We start from the raw sequence: 26,869 nt of genomic DNA, 5'->3' as shown, positions 1-26,869 counted from the left end.
ATATATATATATATATATATACACACACAAATGTACAGTCCTTTTTATTTTAATGTTGGTTTTGCCTTATTTTAAATCATCTTGAGGCTCCCTAGTGGACCCCTTGAGAACCACTGGTCTGTAGTATATAGCTAACACTGTAGAAGCATTTTTAAATACTTTCATATGTGGTAACTGGTAATATGATATATATCAAAGGTATTATCAACAAAGGCATTCTTCTCAAAAAAGTCTGACAATAAGCAGGAAGTTCCCATTTGACAACTTACCCCACTACACATGTCTATGTGAGTTTAATCAACTTTATTCTTTCCTTTAGCAATAATGTTGACAATGTTCAAAAGCTTTTTTTGTAATGCTGATTTTAATGGGTCTATTTACTTGAAACTGGCTTATGGTAATATTTCCTGGAGTAAACATGCTGCCAACGTAACTTTGTCTCCGCTTAGCCCCATTTTTTATTTTCATTAAGATCATTTTCCTTAATGTCACGTTAAAACAATTTGATAAATTATTTAGTCATTAAAAGTGTAGAACATTTCAATGTAGAAATGGTAATTCAGTAACATTAGATAATTCTAATTTAGTATTTAAATACTGTTCCAAGTTGCTGTATGTATCCAAACACAGTCTAGTCTTGCTTTAGATCAGCACAATCATCTTTTATGCAAATATATATTTCACACACACAAAAATAAGACCAATGAAACAACACAATTGCATTATTAATAAAACATATGACAGAGAGAAAATAACAAGATATGAAAATTGAGGAAATAGGTTCTGCTAGGAGTTGTGATGAAATGCCTCCCTAAAACACACTGAATCATGATGATGGTTTAATTGAGGTCAGTATTACTTGTATAGTCAAGTGAACTGCACTGCAATAGACACGTGTGTTCCCTGCATGCAGTTTTTTTATTGGGATGACATATAATGTGCTCATTCTTATCGGTTTCATTCAGTTGTAAGAAAACTGGTACATACTGAAGAATATACTGTCCCACAATCATGCATTTGCTTTTCAGCTCAGCGAGAGGATACACGATTAAATAAAAACTACTTTACTGTATTTTTGTTCAGCTCGTGTGTTGTAACAGTACTATATTTTAGTAATAACAGTAATAACACAGATCACATTCTTTGTCATCTGTACTCTTCTCAAAATAAGCCCTGAGCAAAAGGTCCTGTAAACAAGCATCACATTCAGTTACTCACTTCATGCTACTAATCTAAACTAATTGGCAACAATACATTCTGAATCTACTGTACCAACCTGTGCTGCTAACTGATTTGTTACACTGATCACAAGTTCCTTCTCTCTTTTGAATAGATGAAATATCATAGACGTTTTCATAAAAGAAAGAGCACATCCAAAATGAACCAATCAATCAGGATTTACTCCACCCTGTATGACTTTATTTCCTTAATGGAAGATGGTTTGCAGAATGTTGGCACAGCTCATTTTCATACAATGCAAGTGAATTAGGACTGAGGCTGCCAAGTTCAAAATATGAACAAAAAAATTATGCAAGCATTATAGAAGTAGTTTATACGACTTGTGCAATATATTTCAAGTCTATTTAAGCCATATGATACATCTTTGTGAGGAAAAGAAGAATTCAGTGAAAGTCTTCCCTTCATAACCACTGGTTATGATAAACACCATAATAACCAGTCAAGTTTGGCAACAATGACATCAAATCTGGCATTATGCGTTCTCTCATGCAATATGTAAATATATGCCAATAAATATATTTGATTTAAGAGCTACAGTGGAGGGAAATAACTGACTTCAGAAGAATACGAATATAGTGCATGATTTACTACTTTTTTTAATAGTTCAAAGGAATAGTTTACTCAAGAATGAAAATTAGCTGAAAATTTGCTCACCCTCAAGCTATCCAAAATGTAGATGAGTTTGTTTCTTCATTGGAACAGATTTGGAGTAATTTAGCATTACATTACTTGCTCACCAATGGATCCTCTGCAGTGAATGGGTGCCGTCAGAATGAGAGTCCAAACAGCTGATTAAAACATCACAATAATCCAGAAGTAATCCGCACAACTTCAAGTTTGTAAGAAATAAATCCACCATGATGCTTTTAACTTCATCTTTGCTTCCAGCTACAATTCAAGTCCTCTATCCATAATGCAGCTTTCTCCTCATTAGGAACAGTCGAACAGTTCTAAACTATATCAGTGGATTCTGATGTGAGAGGAAAGTTTAAAAGCCTTAATGATGTATTTGTTTCTCACAAATATAGAGCTTTTTATGTCACAAGACATTATTTGATGGACTGGAATGGTGTGGATTACTTGTGGATTATTGGGATGGTTTGATCCGCTGTTTGGACTCTCATTCTGACGGCACCCATTCACTGCAGTGGACCCATTTAGTGATGTAATGCTCATTTTTTTTTCAAATCAGTCCCGACACAAATTCATCTGATGGCCTAAGGGTGAATAAATTTTCAGCAAATTTTAATCTTTGGTGGAACTATCCCTTTTATGGTGTTTTTTTGTAATTATTGGAGCTTGACAGAGCAGTCCAAATTCACTTTCATTGTATGGAAAAAATGCAATGTGAAGATTCTGCATCTCACTTCTCATTTTGGGTTTGGAACGAGGCGAGTAAAGTGATGTTGGAATTTTCATTTTTGTGTGAACTATTCATTTAAGTGTTTGGCAATTTTTTTTTGAGAAGTGCATGCTGTTTTCAGATGCAGTTTATTTTGTGCAGGATTGAGTATGATAAATAAGTGTGTTCATTTTTGCCCATTGGCTAATACAGTTCATGCGGTGCCGTTGCATGATGTAAAAGGTCAGCTAGTCATTCCTTGGCGAGTCTCTGTATTAGTGAATACCATTCTGTTCGTTTCCGTGTAATGTAGGTGGGTGTTATGATCTGAGCGGGCAGGTGGGGACAGCCCTCGACTCTAGCACTCTCACATAGAGCCTCAGCATTACAGATCACATACATTCCGCAGTCATAGCTGTTCTGTTGCGAGGGGCTATGCTCCTCCACAAAGGGCACTTTTGCCCCAGAGCCTAGAAAAGCTTCCAACTTAGCTGCAATACGCCGGGCATGCAATGAGTTGCTTCCACTCTGGGAGTCGTAGTGGGAGAACTGGTTGGTGTCTCGCCGATAGAGAAGCAGGCTCCAATGGGAGCCACCGGCTGTTTGATTGGAGTTGTCATTGACAGCCAAAAAAACCCACCGACGAGATGCAAGACTCAGCGGCTCCAGGAAAATGGCAAGTTCCTCTTGACATGTGGCATACTTTATAAACTGAGTGACTTCTGGGCTGATGAAGCAGACCTTCTCGCCCAAACTTTTGAAGCGTTCTGTTGCAAAGTACTCAAAGGCAAAACCTATGACCTGATCGTTGAGCCAGTGGGGTCCATTTAAAAGCGTCACATCTGAGCGCCGCAGGAGACTGTCCTGGTAGCTCAGAACCACTGGATCCATCCTCAAGGCAACCGGAATGACAGCAGCAGTTACTGTGGGGATGAGATTTAAGAGATTTTATTGATTTACATACATAGTACCAAGTTAATACCATGCTTTTACATCAAGTAAACATTTTAGTGGTCCCCCACAAAACACTTCAGCTTATCCAAAATTCAGAAGCTTGGCTATTAACTAGAAAGAGACAACATATAACTCCATTTTTAGCTGCTTTGCATTGGCTTCCTATAAAATTTTCCTCTAGGGTAAACGTACCTATTACGCTCGTATACCCATTAAGCACACTTCCTTTTTTGAGATCAGATTATAAAAAGAAAAAATGTATTATCCTACTTGATGTCTTAACCAATTGATGTGTTTGTTACTATATACCTCCTATAATTTCAAGTCAATCGGATTGTTACACACTGAGATATGGGTCTCCATGTGTTCACACTGTGTGGCGGACATTTTGAAAACGGTCTAAAAACTTTCACCAAAACAGGAGCCCCTTAAATGTGCAATTTTTAGATGTTTAACCCTTTATTTGGGGTAAGTTTCACTACTTATTGTAAAGTTAAGCGATTGATGTTGAAACTTTTGCATATTTTGAACATGGATGTGGGAAATAATTACATTAGATCCAAAAGATAGTTTTAGTAAAGTCCCTTTCACACAGAGATTCCGGAAAATACTCCGGTAATGTGTTCCGGCAATTGTTCCCGGGTCGTTAGATTTGCTGCATTCACACTGCCAGTGATTTTCCGGAATCTGTGCGCGCGTTCACACACAACCCGTAAATGTTCCGGAATGACACGTGACGTCATCATGTGACGTATATAATGCGCCGCGCACCATTTCACTAAACTGGCGAACGAAAAACAAGAAAAAATAAATAAATTGGCGAACGATTTCAGCTTCAGCGCGGATAGTGAGGGGCTTCGATCGCTGCTTCATTCCAGTTTACACATTTGTCGTTGTGTGAATGTTGATCTTAGCGTACTAGCTGTATAAGATCGTGTGCTTTGCTAATATATTACTTCACAGGCATTACTGGCTTGTACTTTTAAATCCATGATATTATAAATTGACAGTTTATTGCTGGTCTGTCGTTTTACAGTGCTGTACTTTTTAAAGATTTAATTTTATTTTAAGGTGAGCTTAAACTACTATGAAAATCACACAGCTTCAGTGTGACATCAATAAGAAAAAGTATCATTTTATAGATCTTGTTAATAATAGTTGTTCATATTACAATATATATGAACTTAATACATGACCTAGACTATTTATTTAGCAGAATCCTGTCATTTTAATAAATATGACATGAAATGTATTAAAAATTGTTGCTGCTCCCATTAAGCTCAGTGTGCTCTCTTTAAGCTCTTCCACATTGAACATCTATGTAAATACTTCATAAACAGATTTGAAATATTAACTGATGGTTGTCACTTTAAGTTAAGTTAATCGAGTTTCTATGGATTCTGTCGACTCAAATCTGCAGACTGGCTCTGATCTTTGGTAACTAGTATCAACTTCTCCAGACTGTAAATCTGTGTAAAATCGGGGGGGAAATAATGTAGTGTATTCCAGTCTTAAGAGACTTTAGATAAGTTGAAATCAATTTAAAAAGAGGTTTCATAATGAGGCTAGTTTCCGTGTTCATCCCCTTGAATGAAACGTTTTATTGGTTTGTTTTATCTGATTTTTGAATGTGTTATTTAGCTGAACGTGGACTAGTCTATAGATGTTACAATGTGCTTTAATGACACTTCATTATGAATATATAACTGATCGACTTGAATGCCTTGTTGCTTGATTTTAGTCTTCTTTTTTTTGTGATTGACTTTGTTCCTTCAAAAAATATATATTTTTACAATTATTCTTTAAAAATGTTCCTTGAAATAAACAAGAATTTTTAATAAAACATGATGTGAGCTTAATGGGAACAGGGGTGTGCTTAAAGGTTACAAAAATGTACCCATTAAGTTAGCACAGCCAGACTTTTTGAATTTAATGATGTATATCTTAATTGAAATGCTTTTGTCATTTAAAATAAAATTAAATATTTTTGTGTGAGAGATTAATATTTTATTTTAACATAACTTTTTGTACTGAAACCAATATCTTGTGCACTAAAAATGTCTCGGTGTAGATTTTGGCTTAATAGGTACGTTTACTCTATATTGCCAAATTATATCAAGAATATTAAGATAACTGGAGGTTCCAGCAACAGATGAAAGAAAGTTAAAAATCTTTTTTTTTTATTAATTTTCTATGCATTATGTTGTTGATATACTATATTTTTATGCATTGTTATTTGTGATGTCTTTGATGTTATGTTATTTTTATTTGCTTAATTTGTTTTGTGGGTGTGCATGTGACATTTGATGTTTATGCTTCTATGTAAAGCTGCATTTGATGAATTTATTTAAATAATGATGTTTATTATGTTGCATTATTATTATGAAACTATTTATCCTATCTATCTATATCATCTTTAACTGTACCATTCTACTGACAGGATACTTTAGTTATTTATCACCTACACTTTCTGTTCTTCTTGCAATTTTGTATGGCTATTAAATTATTTATATTAGTACATCTTAACGTTACTCTGATCTGTAGTTCTTGTACTAGTTTTAAGATATAAGACTATTTATACTGTTATTTTGTAAGTGCTTCAGCATGACTTAAAGTTGTCTTATTTGCACAAACTGTCTAGTTGCACAAATCAGTAATGCACTGATGCAGGCCAAACAGCGATTTAAAAACAAATACATTCCGCTTCTCAGCTTTCTTCATAATTTTAATAATAGCAGTCAGTTATCTAATTTGACAACATATCGTTTCTTACCTTGCTACAAGAAAAAGTCCCCAAAGTAGGCTCTCATAGCGTCCACCTTCCTCTACCACAAGCACGCGAGGGCAGGTGCCGTAAACCATTCACTGTTGCTATAGAAAATGTCGCGCTTCTACACGATTGCGACAGTATTGAGGGGCAGAACGCTTTTTCGCCTCGCGTACACGCCTCTTTCCAATACCCGGAGGTGATTGGATGATATTCGTGACGCAACTAAATACGTTTCGCATCTCTGAAAGGCAGCCACCGCCCATCGCCGCAGCTGACCCCGCCCAATTCCTCCTGATTCCTAGACCAGCGCGTCTAAACGCTGATGAGACGCAGCACTGATTAAGCAGGAAAAACGGAGTGGAGTTTCAGCGAGCGACTCCCACGAGAAAAGAAACGCCGCACTATTGGGGAATTTCAAAGGGAAAAGTACTGTAGTCATTTTTTTGTCAAAATGGCACAGCGGCACGTATGTTTGGACACGGGAAAGTTGCAAAGGACAATTTGAGAGAGAGACAGTTGTGGGATATTAGTGGACTCGAGCTGCGCTGGATTTGATCTGTTCTTAAAGGAGAAGCGCAGCACACTGGATTTTCACATTGAACTCAGAGAGGTGAGGATTAGGGTGTTAAAATTAATTTCACTTGTGCTTTCTGCGAATTACACAAACACACTGATCGTTCCCAGTTACCATGTTACCAGAGTTTATCTGCTGCTTTGTCTACGGGTGACATACGTGCAACGCTATATTGTGATATTTCTTTCAGTGTCAGCAGACATCAGGGTCACCAGTGAAGGGTGTAACTAGTATAACTGTTAGAATAACTCTGAGCTGACATTTCAGAGCGGCTGAGTAAACCCCTTTTAAAGTGTGACAGATGATGATGATGATGATGATGATGATGGTGGTGATGGTGCATGCATTATTGAACACTCACTTCAGCCTCAGTACTGCAGTAATCATGGGCCAAATCTGCACAGTCATCCGGACCCAGTCATGAAGTTTCATTTTCCTCTCACTCATTGGTCTTTTTTTGGAGATACTGTCGCCCTAAAGTATGTAGGCACTCAAGTTTGAGTTAAAGGTGTATGGATGTCATTGCATTTAGGTGGCATCTACAAACAAATGATGCTACACTTTTTTTTTTCCAGAACTAAGGTCACTTTTCTGAGCTATTTTGAATGTCTTTTAACCATCTGATGTTAGTGATTTAAGTGGAAGTTCAGAGAAACCACAGGTGTAGCTCATCACATGAGCGATGAACCTCTTCCAGTAACAATATATATATATATATATATATTTTTTTAATCAACATTAGTGCTTTTTATTTGAATTTGAATTTGAATTTTTGAGTCTAAATACATTTGGGGATCATTTTACATTATTATGTTTGACAAATGTCTCTTTTGTGTTGCCAAAGTGATTTGGAGTTGCTGAGGAAAGTTTGCCTTTATTGGTGGCAGTGTTGTTTTCCCAGCAGAGCAGCACAGGTGATGTGAGGAATGTGAAGGGACTGTTTCAGCTGTTAGGGCGGCCTGGGAGATTGTGCCAAGACATGACTTTACTCTGACAACTGTATATGACATCTGAGAAATTAGTTAAGAACCTCCCCGTGTGGTCACAGAGCTGCATGCTTTTGAGTCAGATTGAGTCATGACTATAAATTACTACTGTTCTGAAAGCACGTGCTTACAAAAATGTACTGTGCCAGTACTAAAGTACAGTGGTGATACCATAGTCCTGAATTATTGTATTCATGTCTTTACATGACACTTATTTTAAGAATACCATGTTGCTCTTTAAATAAATTATGTAACAACAACAACAGTACTATATAGACTTTGTTAAAATCTGTGAGATTCTTGAGAGATTTTTAGAGAGCCTTTCAGTTTGAAACAAAATCACTTCACAGGTTTAAAATTCCTTGTTATTAAATATTAACACAGAGCAGAAATAGAAGTTGCATCACATAGCCTGGGGCAGAAGGTAAGGCCGGATGAAAACACTCATTTTAGTGACTACTTGAAATACTGTCAAATCCTTTTTATTTAGAATTTTTACCAAATGCTGTAGATTCTATTTAAATGATTAAATTATATTAATCAAAAAGCATGTTTAACTGAAATCATGACACTTATACAGTTTAACAGCCATTTATTAAAAGTTTAACATTGCATTTTATTAAAATTTCCATTTTTTTTCCCCCTATGAATTTTTCTGGATTCCATTTTAATGGTTTAATTAAATTTTAATCCAAAAGCATTTCTATCCATTAAATAACACTTGAACAATTTTCTCAGAAAATCTGTCATCTGTTTAAAATGTTCTGGATGTATAATTTAATAATCAAATTTTAAATCTTTAACAGAGGTTGTGTTATATTCCTTAAAATGAAAGTTTTAATGAATGTATTATCATTACATATTTCAAAAGTAGTATGTAGTCATCAGTTTCTTTAATTTAAAGCAAACTTTTATTTTGGCAGGTTGTAGTAGTGAAGACCTTTAAGTTTCCATGTAGGCTATATTTGATATGACTGTAGATTTTACTCATTGCTCATGAAAGTGAACTCTCAGAGCAGCTCTAGAGTTGAAGCTCATGCTTTATTGTTCTCATATAGTGAGACGAACACCATAACCGTCATGCGTGCTTGAGCATGTATCATAGACCAAACTGCACCACTCATTCAGAAAAGAGACATGCTGACTTCATTTTGAACTAGTTTTCTTTCTGCACCTTAATAGTCACAGACGCTAGTCCATATTGTTATTTGATTACGCATAGCCTACAGCCTAATCTTGATTTGTCTAATATTAGCCATGTTCTGTGACATACTGTAAATTTCATTTTTTTGACTTGATTCCGTGATTCTGTCAGCATTGTTCACATCGTGGGACTCCCAGGGCCTTACTGTACTTTATGACCTCTGGAGACGTCCAGCTGATTGTTAGAGGCTCTGTATGATGAACCTAGCTTGTAGGAGGAATCTGAAGCATTTTTTTTGTACCACAACAATAAGAGGAAACTTCCATAGGAAGTAGTGAAACTTTCTGTCATCAAGTTGCTTGGATCGTACTGTGAAGGAGATGCGGTAATCCGTACTTCAGAAATATGTTATATGTTCTGACTAAACTTCTCAGCATAGCATAACTGTTACATCATCTAAACAAATCAAACATGAGCTACGCTGTCTGTTTTTTATTGTATTTATCTCATAAATGTTTATCTTTTGAATATGTCAGCTGTTCTTCAGACATCAAGTTATTTAGCTGAATTGCAGATAAGCAGACAGACAGCTGAAAAGGAGTATGGGTCATATTCCGGGCTGTAAATAATTGGAAACAACAGTAATTATTCCTTTTACCATTTGTCTGAAATCCTTCTGTATTCAAACACAGACTGATGTGTGTTAACAGTTTAATGGTTGGTTAGAATTCAGGTCTATTTTCATATAAAGATGCTCACATGATTGCCATGCTATTTTGCTTACTTTGTGCATTTTGACTTCAGAAATATGAGTATTGGGTTTCCATAGAGCCAAATTGACCGCAATATGTGCCAGTCCTAAATTATCATCGAGCAATAAATCATCTTGGATTTACGTATCTTACAGGCTGTAATTTTTCTCCGGGCTTGTTGTCGAGATGATCTGAAATTCAAAGCCTGGTGTTATGTTTGTCCAGTCCAAACAAATATTTGGAGTGGATTTGGATGTTATTCAGGTACGTGTGTTGTCTAATTCCAGAACGTCCCTTTTAAATGACTTTTAAGCCTCTATAAACTCCCAGCAGAATGATTCACTGTGAACGTTATTAAACTTTAAAAAGTTATGATAGTTTTCCCTCATAGAATGTGACATTTTAATGGTTAGTTCACCCAAAATTGGAAATTGTGTCATTAGTTACTCGCCATCTTGTCATTACAAGAACACAAGTCTTTCGTTCATCTCTGAAACCAGAGATATTTCTGTCCTTTAATTCACTTAATGCTTCAGAAAGTTCATACAAACATTGTAAAAGTAATCCATATGAATAAGAAGTTAATTCATGAAGAGACACAAAATTAATTTGTATGATAAACTTTTATTCACATATAACAGTTGATCATAGAGCACGTTTAATAGGGATTTATATGGATTTCTTTAACCATCTCTTTCTGGGCTGCATTTGCCAAAAGCATCGTAAGCCAAAAAAAAAATTGTAGATCCATTGCCACCAATGGTCTCTATCATCTTATCTAACAATGCTCTTGAGAAACGCAGCTAAAGTTTCAGACTTTCAGAGGCAGGACAAAAATCTCTCATGTTTTATTCAAATATCTTAATCTATGTTTCAAAGAAGGACAAAAGTTTTATTTGTTTGAAATTTCACAAGCATGAGCGAATGTGACATTTTTATTTGAACTTTGTTCTTGAGCCCTTGAGGCCATCATAACTTCTCTTCATTTAGGGATTTTGTGTTTTGTACCATTGCTGAAGAGTTTAAATGGTTGGCCATCTTGAGTCGGATCCTCAATTAGAGAACAACAAAATCCATTACTGTCATTAGCTTTTCATCAGCCTGTGATGAGTGTCTACATGATGCCTCTGTATCCCTAAGGACAGATCCTGAAGGCAAGCTTTCACAGTTTCTTCTTCCTGCTGGAATAGGAAGGATCAAATGATGCCCAGAAGACAGTAACAATAAACAGAATGTTGCATTTCAGCACGTTTTACACTTTATTTAGTTTTTTTTAATTATTATTCTAAAAACTTTAAGAGTAGCCTCAGAGAGCGGCTCGGAAGATAGGGGCGGGGTCAGCAGAGCTCATTAACATTTAAAGGAGAATGCTACAAAACAGCTTGCTCTGACAACCATTACTACTACCATTGAGAAATTTTAACCAAACTATGTTACAGACTTTTCATTAAGACCCTAAAGTATCATATCAACTTGTGGAAAATGGGTATCCGATGACCCCTTTAAGAAAAAATCTTTAAGAATAATGTCCTATGATTATGATTTAAAATTAAATAACAGAATAATATTTCAACTTGTTTTAAATCCCCAAAGGAAAGATGTTTTATGAATTTAAGTTGATTCAAATATTATGCATTACAACATAACGCTAGCTACATAAAATACCTATTACTGTTATTAGGGATGTGCACAAGTACTCTGAAGTGATATGAATGATAATGTAAACCATGATAGTTCATGGTTATGCATAAGACTTTTTTTTTCTTTGGCAAGAACCACCATTTAAACACCAGAACCTGCTATTTGTTTTCAGTTCATTATCAGTTTTTCAAGAATCGCACATTCTTACAAACTTGTTATTCTGTTTCATGAATCTGGCCTCTAGGCCTTAGATATGACTTGAAACTGTGGGGATTTCTTCCCTCGTTTTATTGTCTTTGAGGTGAAAATCACAAGTCCAGTCATGTAGAAAGTAAAAACCGGTATTTCCTCAACAAACTGTAGGACTTAAGGCAGACATGCATTTAATGTTTGTAGCACATCAGGGTTTGTTCGAATCCCTAACCTTAAGTATGACCAATAGCAATAGTGATGCTTTAAAATAGTTTGGATGTAGTACTTAGCTAGCTTAAATAGGTAAGTAGGTACCTGTCTGCTCTTGATAAATGTGCAGCAGCAGAACAGGTGTTGACAAGCCACTTTTTGTAGTGTAGGGGCCCTAGTAAAGGGGGCATTGTAAAACTAGGTCGTTTCACTAAAAGTACATGAGCGTAAGAGAAAAATAGAGCTGCTCTGACCTTCTTATCATAGTGAGAAGACACTGCACCTGATCTATTTGAGTTATGTGGTCAACACCGGTCCTGTTCTGTACAATATCTCTCCTTCAGTATAAGGCCTCTTGGGGGGGCCACAGGAAAAATGTCAGAAACTGCTGGCTGTTTGAAGGGTAGGAAAGATTCATTAGTGGCTTATCTTGTCTCAAATCTTGGATACCGTCTTAACCTGAGCACTCTGCAAAACCAGTTTGTATAGCAAGCCAGGAAACTACATATGAAGGGAAAGGCTTTAAGTTTTTTTTCATCTTTAATAGAATGGGGAGGTGAAGTTGGTGCAAACTTCCTTTACATGTTGTTATTTACTCGTATGGTTCAGACCTTTATTTTATTTCTTCTGTAAAACACAAAAGCAGATATTAGAACACCGTGTCAAAAATACAAAGCAGCTTGCTCTCTTTCACGCTACAAAAGTGGATGGTGATTTATACTGTCAAGCTTAAAAAAGGACAAAAAAGTACAATTTAAAGCTCATAAAACTGTCCTAACCATGTGTGATGCAACAAGATTCCAGCTGCAGGTTTTCTGTCTACATTTAGTGCTTTTCCTTGTGGAACTTGAGAGATTTATCATATAATGTTTCTTAACTTCCTCAATGAATTTCAACTTGTATGTGTTTAATGTCTAATACACGCATTCATAAACAGAAATGAACTTGTATGCTATAAGAAAGGAGCAAGACAAAGCGTAAATAAAGCAGCCATTTCAGTTAGTTTGGTTAGTACACAAACATTCATTCATCCATACCAAAAGACCGCTGGTGCTGTTGGAATGAACACAAATGAAATCTGCAAAATTGAGTGAACTTTAAAATCTTTGCGAAATCAAATTTTTGACTTTTTATTTGTCATTGTAATGTTGCAGTGCTTTTAACATGCACATCATATAATTTTTTAAAAGCTAATATCATCATAATCTGTCATCAAAAACATTAACGTCCCATTCTCACAGTTGGTGTCTTTCTACGTTCTTAAAAGTGTGGAATTTTCCATTACCAGCAAAGTACTTTTACTGTGTAGTAGAAGTATAAGAGATTGGTACAGAGTCCAAGACTTGAAACATGTCAAATCAGTGGTTTAACTGAATCTCATTCAGTCTTTGTTACTTTTAGGCCTTTGTTTGGATTCTCTTTTTTTTTTTTTTTTTCATTTGTACAGTTTGGCTATGTCAGAGCAATGATGGAAACAGGAAATTATAGGCCTTATGATGACTGACATGAAGTCGGAGCAATTTTCCTTCAGTGTAGTTTAACTATTATGTTACAGCTTAAATTTCACCTTTACATAACTCTTGGACAGTGATTTGTGTTATGAAGAAGGTCCGACTCCTAATGTTTAAAAAGTGATTGTTGCAAAATCGTTCATTGCTGTTTATGCGTCAGTAAATCAAGCCAGTGACTAAATTGTCTGTTGACTTCTCATTGTTCCTCTTAGTAGCATGGAAACCATCTGTTATTATTCAAATGATTCAAATATATAAAGAAAGTGAGCATAGCCTTTATAGTTGCTAGAGCGGTCAATCACTTCAGTTCAGTGATCGGCTACAATGCTCAGCACTGAAACCTTTTATGCAGTGTGAGTATATCTAAATATTAAATTATTTAATGTTAGTTAATCTCAAATCAGGAGAAGACATGTTCCTTTAAATGGAGAGTGTATGTCAGAGAGAATCCTGAAATCGGGGTAAAATTAGCCTTTTATTTCTAAATTACAACAGTTTTTGATGTAAAACTCCTTATAAATGTATCATATAATAAAAAATGCAATTTGTGACCTCTTTAAAAAACAAACAATTATATTGGACTGAATTAGGATAGAGTTCATGGAAAAACACTCCGAATGTGCGTGATTGTGTATTTGTTCCTTCAGGGGTTAATAATATCAGTGTGAAATCTGGTGTGTGTTTGTTCATCTGGCAGACAATGTGCCTGGTGAGACACCTTCTGCTGGGCTCCTTGTGTCCTCCTCCTGTCTGCTGCTACTGCCCTCAGGCCACGCTCTGCTCAGTCTAGCAGTTTGTCCTGAAGTAGACATTTCTAAAGGGGAAATGGTGTGTGCATAATCCTCGTTACTGATATATCCAGCCTTAAAACATCTTCTCTCCCTGTAATGCCCATACAACTCACACATGCCTTAACCCGCTATAAGAAGAAAAGTGACATATTGACAGTGAACTTTCATTGTGGGCGGGGCTATCCAGCACTATACGATTTTTACAGACCATGATCACTTTCTCATTGATTGCTATAGTTACAGTGCAACATCAAATGTCTGTACCGGTTTTGTTTCATGTCAGAAACTAGCTAGCATAATTTAGGTGAAGGTGGGAGCTAATTATAACTTCAGGGAGGGCGGTGTATACTGCATCTGTTTTTCTAGTGGGTACAAGAAATAGTGCAGTGTGTTAAAGGTGCGGTATACTCATTAAAGTCAGTACGAGCACAATAATGTCATGTTTTGGTTTTGGATCTGAGTCACTCTTCCTGTACCGCCCATGTTGGGGTCTTTGTCCCAGGAGCCATAGGGAGGACAGGAAATAGACCATTGCCATGGAGACATTGATGGAGTGGCGGCTTACATGCCAGGCCTCCACCTTTCTGTACTCGCTCACTGACTGAGTCTCTCTTGTTCATTATTTTTAGTTGTAGCTCTTGAATGTACATTTAAATTGATTGGAAGCTTAATTTTAGTGTGCTGAGTTGTATAGGATAGATTATATCAAGCTATGCAGAGATCTATGAATTTTTAAATATGTTCAAGCATTGCAAGTCAGCATTGCATTGAAATTGCACCATGACTGCAGAACATTCGGCCTGGGCTCTCCTGCAGAAATATTGCGTTCTTCTGACATGCAATAACAATAGCCAGAGAAACCAGGACACGTGCTTGTAGATGTCACCAACACATGTCAGCATTTAGCATTACACATGAATGTTTGTATTTAGCATGGGATGCTGGGTAGATGAAACACAACTGCAGCTTCCATTCGGAAAGGCTTTAGATGCTGTGAGAAGGGTCTGCCTCAAACCAAAGGTCTTTTTTAATTACAGTAAAGACGTGACGTGAGCTTGAACCCAAGCCAAGGTTTGAATGGTTGTCAAGCCTGGCTGAACACGTGCCGAGGTCAGCAGCCAGAGACACTGGAGTGCAGCTCACCCCAGATCATATGTCTGTATGCAGGAATGCGATTGGCTAATGGCACCAACTCCAGTGTGATGTCTATCTGGCAGGTTTCAAATATAGATGGATGCAGTTTTATTGTTGTGTATGTATGTATCCATTGGTCCTTGAGGACACTCTAGAGCATTGGTTTTCAAACATGTCCTGCAAGCACCCCTGCCCTGCACATTTTGTCTCCCTTACAAAATGTGTCCGTGGATATATAGCCTATAAAACGTGAAATTTAAGTGCACTTTTATGACATGACATTCAGTAATTTCTACTTCATAATTAATGCTATTATATAATGTAGTGTTGTTTATCATGGAGTGTTACTGAGAAAATCAGGCTGGTTGTGGATGAGGGTCCCTGCTTAGAAAACCCTCACAATACAGGAGTGCAAGAAATTGTTGTTAAGCTGTATTTTATTTAATGCGTATTGCCCGGGTGCAGTTAAAGTCTCAATCTGTTTGATAAGGGTTGGAGCCAAATTCTGCAGGAAAGTGGACCACGAGGACCAGAGTTGAGAACCCCTGGTCTAAGTATTTAATGGGAAATGCTGCAGCATCAATGTATGGAAATAACACACATGATAAACTAAATAATTCACTTTGACCTTTTTGTAGTATGTGAATGTTGTACTGGTATTTCAGTTTGATTTCAACTATACTGGCATGTTAATTTGATCTCGATTTGATGAATGTAGGCATGTTTAGCATTAATGTTAAATTAGGTTTTTGTGTAAATTTTTGGCATGGCAATTTTTTTTCTGGGTCAAAAAATTCAAAGTGATAAAGCAATGTAATATATTAAGAATGTGAATTGATGTGTAGTCTGTAGAATTGATTAGAAACACTGATGTATATGAAAGTTATAGTGTAAATCGACTTCCTTTAGTGAACTCATGATGTTCATTTCTCCCATACGAGGTCAGACCATGATTTATAGCTCTGTGTTATGACTCATTCACTCCTTGGTTAGGGTTTCCAGAAATTATCATTGCAAAGACTGTTCAGAACACCCTCTATGTTCCTGATTCATCTCCATCTTGTGTAGCTTCAGTGAATTCTGCTGCACTAGTGTCAGCCCATCATGATCGCTGACTATCCATTACCACTATCACTGGCCTATCTAAATGCACTGTACTTACTGTTAACTCCCAATCTTCATTTCTGATTCAGAGCCTGATCGACAGTAATGACGCATTACCATGCATCTCTTTGTGCACCCCGGGGGGAGTTTTACGATGAATAGACAGATCAAAGTTTCAGTATTGATATATTGCTGGTAAACCCTTGTGATCTAATTGTGCTTTAGGATCACATTATTATTTTAGTGGACAATGGATGAAAAATGATACTACAGTAGTCACATACACGTTGCATAGTCCCCTAATCAGTAGTGATCAAGCCACAAGCAAGACATTTGATCTCCTTCATTTTCTAACCAACTATGACAATGACAAAGCGTGCCACAAAATGACGTTTTGGCGATCTCTTGGTTTCTTTTTCTGTTGCGTTGATTGAAATGTAATGTAGCTTTGCGGCATTTTTGCTCCTGGTTTAGGACACAATGTTTGAACCAAATGTCCATTGTTGGGGAGTGTTACATTAAAAGTAACATGTTACATCATTGTGTTACTCCTAAGAAAATAATTTTTATTATATTTTTTTCTCAGAAAGAATGTCTCTTCCTTAATGATACCACTATGCAATAAAAAAATCTAAAAAGGTAAAAATGTACTTTTGTATTGTGATAAAATAACTTTTACTTTACTTGCTACTTTGAAACGATAATCCTATTTTGTAACGCATACATGGTCACGACAGTCTTGGCGACTCCAACCTATTGTTTTCTTTTCCTAATAAAGTAATTTAAAAAAAAAACATTGTTGATAGCTTTGTGTCCAAATGTTGACACAAACTGAAGGACATGCTGTTTCTCTGCAGTTTTTGGCTTATATACTTGCATGTTTCCTGCTCCAGCTCACTCTGAATCCCTTCAGGCTGATACAAGCTTGAACTGAGTTTTGTGGGGTCAGCCAGTCTGATTTGTTGAAGTGTTTGTGTCTCTTTTGCTTGCAGTTCTAACATAAATATTCCAGTGTTGGCTCCCTGACTGACGAGAATGCTTAAATGTGTTTCATTTTGGCTTCATTTACCCCACACAATGTTGTCAAGTGACAGAATCAACCTGCTTGTTATATAACGCATATAAATTCCCCGTCGTCTTTTCTGAGGATATTCCTTGGTGAAAAGCAGTTTTCCAGTGGTTTTAATCCTGGAGTGGAGGAGAGAACAGCAGGGGCAGGTATATCCTACCAGATGCTTTTCATAGTGGTTTGTAACGGTCTCAGAAGGCCGGTGATGCATTTGTTTTGAGGCTCAGTCTGTGCTGGGATGAGTGATGTCATCCCTCCTGTCCGTCTGTGGACTGGGAGACTGACTCCCCAGCAGGCTGCTGAATGACTAGAGACAGACTCTGGAATCCTCCCAACCCTCTTTACCATCTACTTCTCTTCCTCCCTTTCTCTCAGCCCTGGAAAGTGTCCAAATTCACATTCTGCCTATCCTAAATAGAATTAGTCTGTCTTAGTATTGTTGTAGGTATAAGTTATTAATAATGAGAGGTATACTTTTTGCCCACAAACCCGTTGTTTCCTATGAAGAAAATAATTTTTGTGATTGTTCATTTAAAAAAAAAAAAATTACAAGGCTGAACCCGTCACAGCTGTTTTTATTATATAATATTTTTATATAAATTTATTTATCGGAATGTATCTTTTTTTTATTTGATACCAGCCTCTCTGTAGTGCCGGTAATACAGAGTATAGCCCTGTTCGGACGGTAATTTGTTCTCAGGGGGGCGCAAGTGATTTTCAGCATTTACAGGGGGTAGTTGGTGATTTTTAATGCTGTCTGAATTCAGGATGTCTGTGTTTTTCTCTCACCCTGGCTGAATTAACTACTGTTTTTTTTGACAAACACCAAGGTCGTGTGGCAATTTAATTGCCGTCCGAATCCACATCTCTGAGTTTACGAGAAGAAATCAATTCAAAATTCCCTTTTTGAGCATTCCCGAGCGTTGCACTTTGGTATAATTTGTATACATATTATTTCTTAAAAATGCTGGAAAGTATTTAAAAGAACAATACTTCATAACCGCTCCACCACAGCAACTGGGAGCAGAAAGAGAAGAAAAGCACGTAAACTTTCGGAATGGGTATGACGAGCTACGCAATATCGCATTCATAATCGCAGATGAATCGCTTTCGATTATGAACGCGATATTGCGTAGCTTGTCAGTGAACTACGGCTCTGTGTATTAAATGTCGCTCCATCTGAAAGAAGGTGATGGAGATTAACTACTAATCAAGAAACCGGCTTTACTGACTAGATGCGCATGATAATTGAATTCGATTAATTGCACAGCCCTACTACGAAGCCACACAGGAAACAAAACCTTGAAATGATATATGACCCCACCAAATCACAGAGATGCCGATTCACACTGGACTAATATTATCACAGGACCTCTGTGTTTGTTGAAATATGGTAGGTAATTTGTGGGGGAATTTTTACTTTACAAATTACAGACATGGCCGATTTGCACCTGACTATCATAGACAACCTCCAGACTAGGAGGACTAGAAGTCACCAGGTAATACTACTCCCATGCGAATAGGGCTTTAGATTCATTGTGCAGTGTAAATGACTTCATTGATTATACCAGGAGTTTTTGTGAGTTGCATTGAACTAAAGCTATTGACACCTTCAGTGATTATAAATGGAGTTTTTTTGTTTTTTCGCTATCTGTATACATTCCTGGTTAAAAGTTTGCAATATAAATATAACCAGTGTATAAATAGACACATTATATAATACTTAATACACTACCATTTGTTTGGGGTTTTGCAAGATTTTTGAAATTATGCTCCGTATGGACTTTCTCATGAAGTACACACTTGTATATTGTGAATGGTGAATTAGCTCTTCTTTCTCTTTGAAGAGATTTTAGGAAATGACAGTCCTCTGATCAGCAGCCTTATCCTCATGTGTCCAGCGAGAGAGAGGGGAAGTAAAGGACAGGGAGGGGACGAGTAGACAGGAAACTGAAAAGCATGGCATGCAGACGTACTGCTGTGATGCAGCAGTGAGGGGAAACGGGAGGGAATCTCTCTTTTTAAACAGCCTGTGTGTTGCTGGCTCTCTATGAAGAGTGGCTCTTGTAGATAAGGTCTCTAGAGTGAAATGTCACAAGCCAACACAGGAAATTGTGTCAGAGTTGGAGAGAGTGAGAGGAGGGATTGTCTGACTGTGCTTTGAACACTCAGTTTACTGTCATCCTCTCCAACAGCTTTGACACCCATCCACAGCAATAGGCTGGGCAGTTAAAGATAGCTCTTCCAAAAAATTAACTGTTTGTTGTCTTTTTTTACTCATCCTGGTGTTGCCTGGTTTTGACTTTCTAGCATATTGTGTGGAGCACCATAAAGGCATTATAAAAGTCCTGACAACTTCCGCGCTTGTGAAGCCGTGTGATAGCTTTGTGTGAGAAATATACTAAAATAAAATGAGCCTATTCACAAAAGATCTTCCCTTTTGCTCTAGGTCTCATATCACACTTCTGCATGTGATGCACTAAACTAAAATGCCATATACTGTTTATCATGTATCCAAAATATGAATGTAAAAACATCAGAAAAACTTTGTATCGCAGGACTTTTAATTATAAACAAGGCTGAAGTACAGGAAGACTCTTATTCTTACTCACCATAAAGTAGACATTGTCGTAATTCATCAATGGTCTTTCATAAGCAATCGTTTGGCATAAATGTTCTGTATTTTTTTTATTTGGAACCGCTCTAAAACCGCAAACCTGTAGAACAGCGCCACATTTTGACTTTGAAACTTGCAGTGCTTGCTTTTTGAACTTTAATAATCACATTAGGCATTGATTAAAATGATTGCTTTTCCATCACCAGTATTGAAACTTATTAAAATGATGATTTAAGATGTTTGTTATACAATTAAAGAGATTTCAGACTTTTTAAATACCTGCAGGGAGTTTTATTCACGCACATCCTATACACTTTACAGTTCACACACATCTATTTTTAGTTTTATTAAAAACAATTTACAAAAACAAATTACTTTAAGTGAGTGATGGATGATGGCAAATCTCAATATAAAACCTGAAATGAGCATGCACAATGAAATATTAAATGCCTACCAATTATTCATTAATTTTGGCCAGTTACTGATATGGTCCTGATTCATACTGTGTATCCTTAGTTTTATATATATATAAAGTTCACCCAAAATAGCTTTGTGATTAGTGCACCGACATACAGCGCAACTGCACTAGCGGCGAGCAGAGTTCGAATCCTGTCTCGTGGTCCTTTGCCGATTCCATTTCCCTCTCTCTCTCTACCCAATGATTGCCTGCCTGCTGTCTATGTCCTGTCTGAATAAAGCTATAAAAAGTATAACTTAAAAAGAGTTTACCCAAAAATGAAAGTTCTGATATCTTTTCCCCACCAGTTCTTTTAGACTCCATTGCATTTCGGAAAAACATTCTTCAAAATATCATCTGGTGTAAACGTTTTGTAATCCACTCCAGTCAAATGTCTAACCTTAAAAATAGCCACCTTTACCTTGCAGAGGAATTTTTATGTGATGGTTGGATCATTATCCATTGCTCCATCTGTGGAAAATAAAGGCTTATCTGCTGGACTACTTTCAGAACACCAGCAGCTCTGGGAAAGATCCTGAATTCTGCTTAACTGCTTTTCATGTAGAGAGCTTTTGGAATTCACAACAAAACCCCCCAAAATCTTTATTGTCATAAACCAACCTTGCGTATCATCTTCACAATCTGAAACAGGCTTTTGAGATAAACATCCAACTCGTCTTTTATTTTTTTTCTTCTTTTTTTCCATATTGAGATTTTACCTCTGATGTGAAGGGTTCAATTTTTCTGGTCCAAAAATAAAAAGTGTTATGCTTAGTATGTGGAAATGGATCTTGTTTTTCACTTTCAGCTCAGGAAATCTCTAGTTCCCCTTAATTAATGATCATTTGCCTGGAGGCCTGCAGAAATATTGTATCTGTAGCTTATGAACACAAGTAAGGCCCTGTAGGCAGGTTACAGAGTTACACACACGGCTCTGTTCTTTGTTTCACTCGGATACTCAGTACAGCTTATCAGTTTTCATCTGGGTTAATTGAGCTCGATATAGCAACATATGCTTGCATTGGTTACTCTGTGAAATGCATAATACATTTACATTTTGTTATTATTGCCTGCCAATATCTAGTAAAGCAGATATGAGATATGGAGTATCTGATGATTTATTGGTTAATGAAGACAGAGGCTGTTTTTCATCATTTTAAGCAGATAATATCAGTATTTATTTTTTTGCGATTCAAATTGTGTAGCCTTTTTACATTTCTGGTTCTTCAGTAATACAATTATCCATCTTTTTTATGCTGTATCCTACAGGTCAGAAGTGTGGAATCAAGATATTAAAGAAGTCTCTTATGCTTATCAAGGCTGCATTTATTTGATGCAGTAAAAGCGGTAATATTCTGAAATGTTATTACAATTGAAAAGTATTGTTTTCTATGTGAATATACTTTTAAAATGTTATTTTATAGATGGCAAAGCTGAGTTTGGTTTATTGAAAGAATGACTTCTGAAAGATCATATAATACTTGTTCAGAAGCCTTGCCATCTCAGGAATAAATGACATTTTAAAAGTATATTTTAGAAATGAACACTTATTTTATAGTTTGTAGATTTATAATTTGTAATATTTCACAGTCCTGTTTCTACTGTATTTTTGATCAAATGAATGCAGCCTTGGTGATCATGAGGCTTATTTCACAAACATTACAAATCTTGATTATTCATAACTTTTGATTGGTAGGGTATATTTAAGTAGTATTATGCCTGAATTTAAGGAAACATGTAAAAAATTTGATGCTTATTTTCATGGCAATATAACATTAAGCAAGGTTATGAATATTGTAATAATTGTAATTAGCTATTTAATTTGACCATTAGGTTTTAGACTAGTTTTGTTTTTCCCTTCTTATATCATGACTTGTAAGTTTTTTTTTTTTTTTTTAATTAATCTGATTTTATGTAGGCAAATTGTCGCATATTTATACAGTATATTGATGCATTTTAATAATTTCCTTTATATGTATATATATTTTTCTTCCAATACTAGCTGTCTATTACGTCTAGGGTCTTTTGGCTACCAGTGTCCTTAGAAATTGCCCAGACAAGGTCATTACCGCCTCTTAGTGTGGCTAGCTGTAGGCGAGATCTTCAGTAGCCCAAGCTCTCATCTCTGAACATGTGTGACTGTTTGACTGCAGGCCTGGCCTGTAATTACACAGACTTTTGTGAGGGGAGTATGTCCATGGGGCGAGTTGGAACTGGTATGCCCTCCCAGGCCTCTTTTACCCATCTACCCTTGTCATAAATCAAAGGGCCAGCTGCCAGCAGCTCATTATCGGTGTAATTATCTCATCCTGCAGTCCTGCTTTATCTCCAAGACAGCCTGGGCCTCACTGCTCTCACCCGGTCCTTTCCCAGACAGACCCTGCATGAGCCCAGTCTCGTCCTCTGGTGTACAGCCTCTGATACTGTGCCTCTGCATAGCCCTGTCGTCATTACTGATATGTATAATCGTATTTTTAATTGGTATTTTAACGAGTTTCTGGCATGACCACTGTTAGTAAAGCGATAAATCCCTCTAACGTGAAAATTTGGTCATGTTCTTGAGTCCCACAAAGTTATATGCATATTTAAACTGCAATATTATGATCATAAGACCTTCAAAAGGCATTTTAAGAAACATGTTGAACACAAGAGTTATGAAAATGTCCAGGCTGCTCTTTTACATACAGTGAAAGCGGATGGTGACCACAGATCCAAGCATCGTAAAAATGTTTGAATAAAGTACTGCAAAATGAGTTTGAATAAAGAACAGCAAGCATGATGTATTTTGTTGGTCCAAAAAAAACCTGCAAATGAGTTGGCTCAGTTGTACTGAAGTCAGTGCATTTGTTTAATGGGATTTTGCTTAAACTACATTAGTAATACACCATTATGATTTTTTTTAAAGCTTTTTCTGTCTTGCAAAGGTCAATTGCTAAAAAGTGGCTACATTGGACTACAGAGGGACATTAAGCATCATCAAGCTAAGCAGGAAAACTCATCTACTCACAAGTCTGCTTTCACAGCCTTGTTGTGTTTATTATCATCATGCTCTTGAAAACTATTCTAACTCAAACTTTCAGGGAAAAGACTGGAAGAGTTGCCAGAAGATTAACGGTGGTGACATTGAAGAAATGCGTCCATGGTGTAGTTTGTTTAAAGCCTTTAACTTTTTCTACTTCTGGAGATTGTATTTAGGCTTCAGAAAAATTTATATTAACTTCCGGGTTAGCCTACAAATATACGTCATCGTTGCAGAACTCTGACATGATGCAAGTAGGTGATAACATAGACATTGAGAGGGGGAAGGTTACCCAAAGGTTTAGATTTCAGTGACTGATTTAAATTTTTTTTACCCTGTTTACCCTTAAATATTTTGGAATTTTATCTTATTTGTTTGGGTAAACTATCCTTCTAAAGACCCCTTCAGCTGGATGACTTCTAGGTTGTCTTGGATGTTGTGTAAGTGCTTCTCAAAAGTAACGCATGTTTTCCCTCACTTTATGTTCGGCATATTTTCCCTTGTGTCTTTATTTTTGGCAGCAGTCCTATGAAACGTTCCCCTTCCTTTACTTTGAAACATGTTTGTTTTGCAACAGTATATCTTTGCTTATTACCAGCAATAATAAACCCAAGCCCAGAGGCAGTGAACATATTGAGATTATGGATGTTTGTCCTCTGCATTTTTTAGGGTTTGTCTCAGTGATGTTTTAAAGTGTGATTTCCTCTTTCCTGCTCTCTCAGAACATTATTGACTCTTATAGTGACTTCTAAGTGCTTGTAAAACGCTTGTATGTTCAGGAACAGTTGGTCCTTCATGCTTCATTAGTCCCTGTTTCAACTGCATACTTCGGTCTCTATGCTCTCTGCTGGTTGGCCAGTGTTGAGATCATATGCTCTTATTTTATAGACATTCTTGCCTTCATAATCAGGGATAGCTGCTCCAGGAACTGTTACCCTGCAAAAGATCTCAAGCAGCGTTGAGGTTTGGAACAAAGAGTCTGTATGACTAATTGACTTGCAGTGCCATAGACATGGCAGTTTTGTTTGAATGGAGTTCTGTCTCCAAGTGTCCTGCAAATGAATCACTGAGCTGGTCGTGGAGGATGGATGGTTTGGAGTTTCCTTTGGGTTCATCGCTGAGTTTCAGAACAGTAGGTCATAATTAAGCCCACACAGAATTAACTTCTTATGATAGAGTCTCCAGCTTATATTCCACCCCAAAGTTAAATAAAAAAAAACTTTTTATTAGTGGTCGACCAATATATCGCCAAGACTAGAAGTCTGTCTAATAATCAGATAAACAAAGGAATTAAAATGTATACAAAAAGTATTAACGATTGCGTATAACGTAATAGAAAGGCAAACATTATAATACTTTCTCGTTTGCCGTCAGCATTCAGCAAATGCGCATTTATATCAAAATTATGCAAAATGAGTCAAATCCAGCTGTGAGATTATAATAATAAACATGTGCATTTGTATCATGATCGCGTGTTCTCTGCGTGACGGTCGGTCTATGAGTTTTGAAAGCAGACAGGAGGAGAGTTCAGTTTCACTGGAGGTGCGATTGACAAACGTTAAACTCGTGATTTCAAATTATGCTGCGCTTTATGCATTTGCCCACTGTCATATTCATGTCATTTTCACTGTGTGCTGTATGTAAAATGAGTGTTACCTTGGCTTTATTTGAAAAAAGTACGATTCCCAATGCACACAAACTTCCCAGAATACTGAGTGCCCAGTTGGTTATAGTGTTTGCTTCCTTTTGAATTGTATTTTTATTAAATATTTATTCATTTGTGTTTATTTTACACACTTTTTTTATCCATTTTCAAAAGATTTCAAATTCTTAAATATTCATTAAAATAAATAAAATATCGGCTTCATATTGGCCATCGGCTTTCCAAGGTATTGGCATTGGCATCGGCTGTCAAAAAACCAATATCGGACAACCACTTTTTATACATTCTTTGCTAGTAATAGTGCACCAGTGCCCGCCACTTTTTCAGCAGCCTTGGTTCCAGAATTGTTTTTCCCAGTCATTTTCCCCATAAAGATAAAAGAAAAAATCTTTGTTCAAGAGTTATAAGCTATGAATCAAACCAGCCAGCCATGAGGTGATTGAAAATTGGACAAACAGACTAATGGTGTGTGCACACCAAACACAAAGCTTATATTCTCATCGTCTTATTGCTCTAGATTGCTCACTGGGTGCTTTCCGTGTCACTCATGCGAATAAAATCATTGCGTAATGCTTATCTCCAAACAGTACGTGTTAAAATGTGCCAATAAGCTCTTCACTAATTGGATTGTGACACAACATGTCATACAAATTTTCCGCTCAAATTGAAATTTTTCAACTTGCACGGTAGACGTGTTTGCACTGCAGGCCTATCTTGCATGTTCACGGCAATCGTGACGCCCGGCGTGAATTCACGTCTTTGCATTGACTTTGTATGTAATCTACTAAACAATAATTAATTAACTAAAACTAAATTCTATTTGTTTTTCTGATTGATGTATATTTATTTGCCGAATCGTTAAACATGATTGTTTGAAAAATGTGTTGTAGGCTGTTGGCTTGTATAGAAGCATACAGTAAAATTGTCCATTAACAACCTCATAGATTCTGTCTTTAAAAGTTATCATCCAGTCAATTCTACATCGAACAATTTTTTTTTTTTTACTACCAGAAACTGACTGCACTTTATTCCAATTATTTTTTATTATTCTAGAGTTATATTAGTTATTATTCTCATATTATTATTACTGTAATACAGTAGCATTACTGTATTAAATGATGCAAAAATAGCCTTTGCTTTCTTTGAAATATAATTTGCATGTGTTATTTGTTTAATATTTGTTTGGCTTTACCAGCCACACTCATCCACTGTCCATGAAAGTTACAACACTTCTCATGCATTCTCAAGGACATGCTTCAGAAAGCCTGCACATGTAATAAAGATTGGTTACAAAGAAGTGCAATTTCCTGCCAAGAGATTCACACTCTTGATCACAGGCTGAAACCCTCACTGTCCACATCAAGTTATTGTGTTCAAGAATGCCCTGCTGATACTAAAGGAAGAATATAGTAAAGTCGTGATGTATTGTCAAGTATGGTGACCCATACTCGAAATTGGTGCTCTGCGTTTAACCCATCCAAGTGCACACACACAGCAGTGAGTAGTGAACAAATGCACACACACACACACACACACCGTGAACACACACCCGGAGCAGTTGTGGGTTCGGTGCCTTGCTCAAGGGCACCTCAGTCGTGGTATTGAGGGTGGAGAGAGCGCTGGACATTCACTCCCCCCACCTACAATCCCTGCCGGCCGGGGACTCGAACCCGCAACCTTTCGATTACGAGTCCGACTCT

At 36.7% G+C, this 26,869-nt stretch overlaps 2 protein-coding genes across 2 annotated transcripts in view; one reads left to right on the top strand and one right to left on the bottom strand.

The window, feature by feature from the left end:
- Positions 1-644: 644 nt before the first annotated feature.
- LOC306888002 (sentrin-specific protease 8-like) lies at positions 645-6,390 on the bottom strand. The gene is made up of 2 exons (XM_079446089.1): positions 6,309-6,390; positions 645-3,504 (listed from the first exon to the last, which is right to left on the bottom strand). The coding sequence occupies exon 2, from the start codon at positions 3,470-3,472 to the stop codon at positions 2,834-2,836; it is 639 nt and encodes a 212-aa protein (XP_079302215.1). The 5' UTR covers positions 3,473-3,504; positions 6,309-6,390; the 3' UTR covers positions 645-2,833.
- A 203-nt stretch (positions 6,391-6,593) lies between these two features.
- Positions 6,594-26,869, top strand: part of LOC306884143 (unconventional myosin-IXAa) — a 120,745-nt gene continuing 100,469 nt past the window's right edge. Inside the window, exon 1 of the mRNA XM_079439837.1 lies at positions 6,594-6,915. The gene's annotated coding sequence lies outside the window, so the exon portion shown is untranslated. The remainder of the gene's footprint in view (positions 6,916-26,869) is intronic.

Source organism: Barbus barbus (assembly GCF_936440315.1).
Source record: "Barbus barbus genome assembly, chromosome: 2".
In the NCBI taxonomy this organism is placed as follows: Eukaryota; Metazoa; Chordata; class Actinopteri; order Cypriniformes; family Cyprinidae; genus Barbus; species Barbus barbus.
The sequence above is the reverse complement of the archived record's forward strand: the minus strand, read 5'-3'. Positions and strand labels throughout refer to the sequence as shown.

Excerpts from the sequence above, each read along its gene's own strand:
- LOC306888002 (XM_079446089.1), bottom strand. The coding sequence starts at position 3,472 with ATGGATCCAGTGGTTCTGAGCTACCAGGACAGTCTCCTGCGGCGCTCA.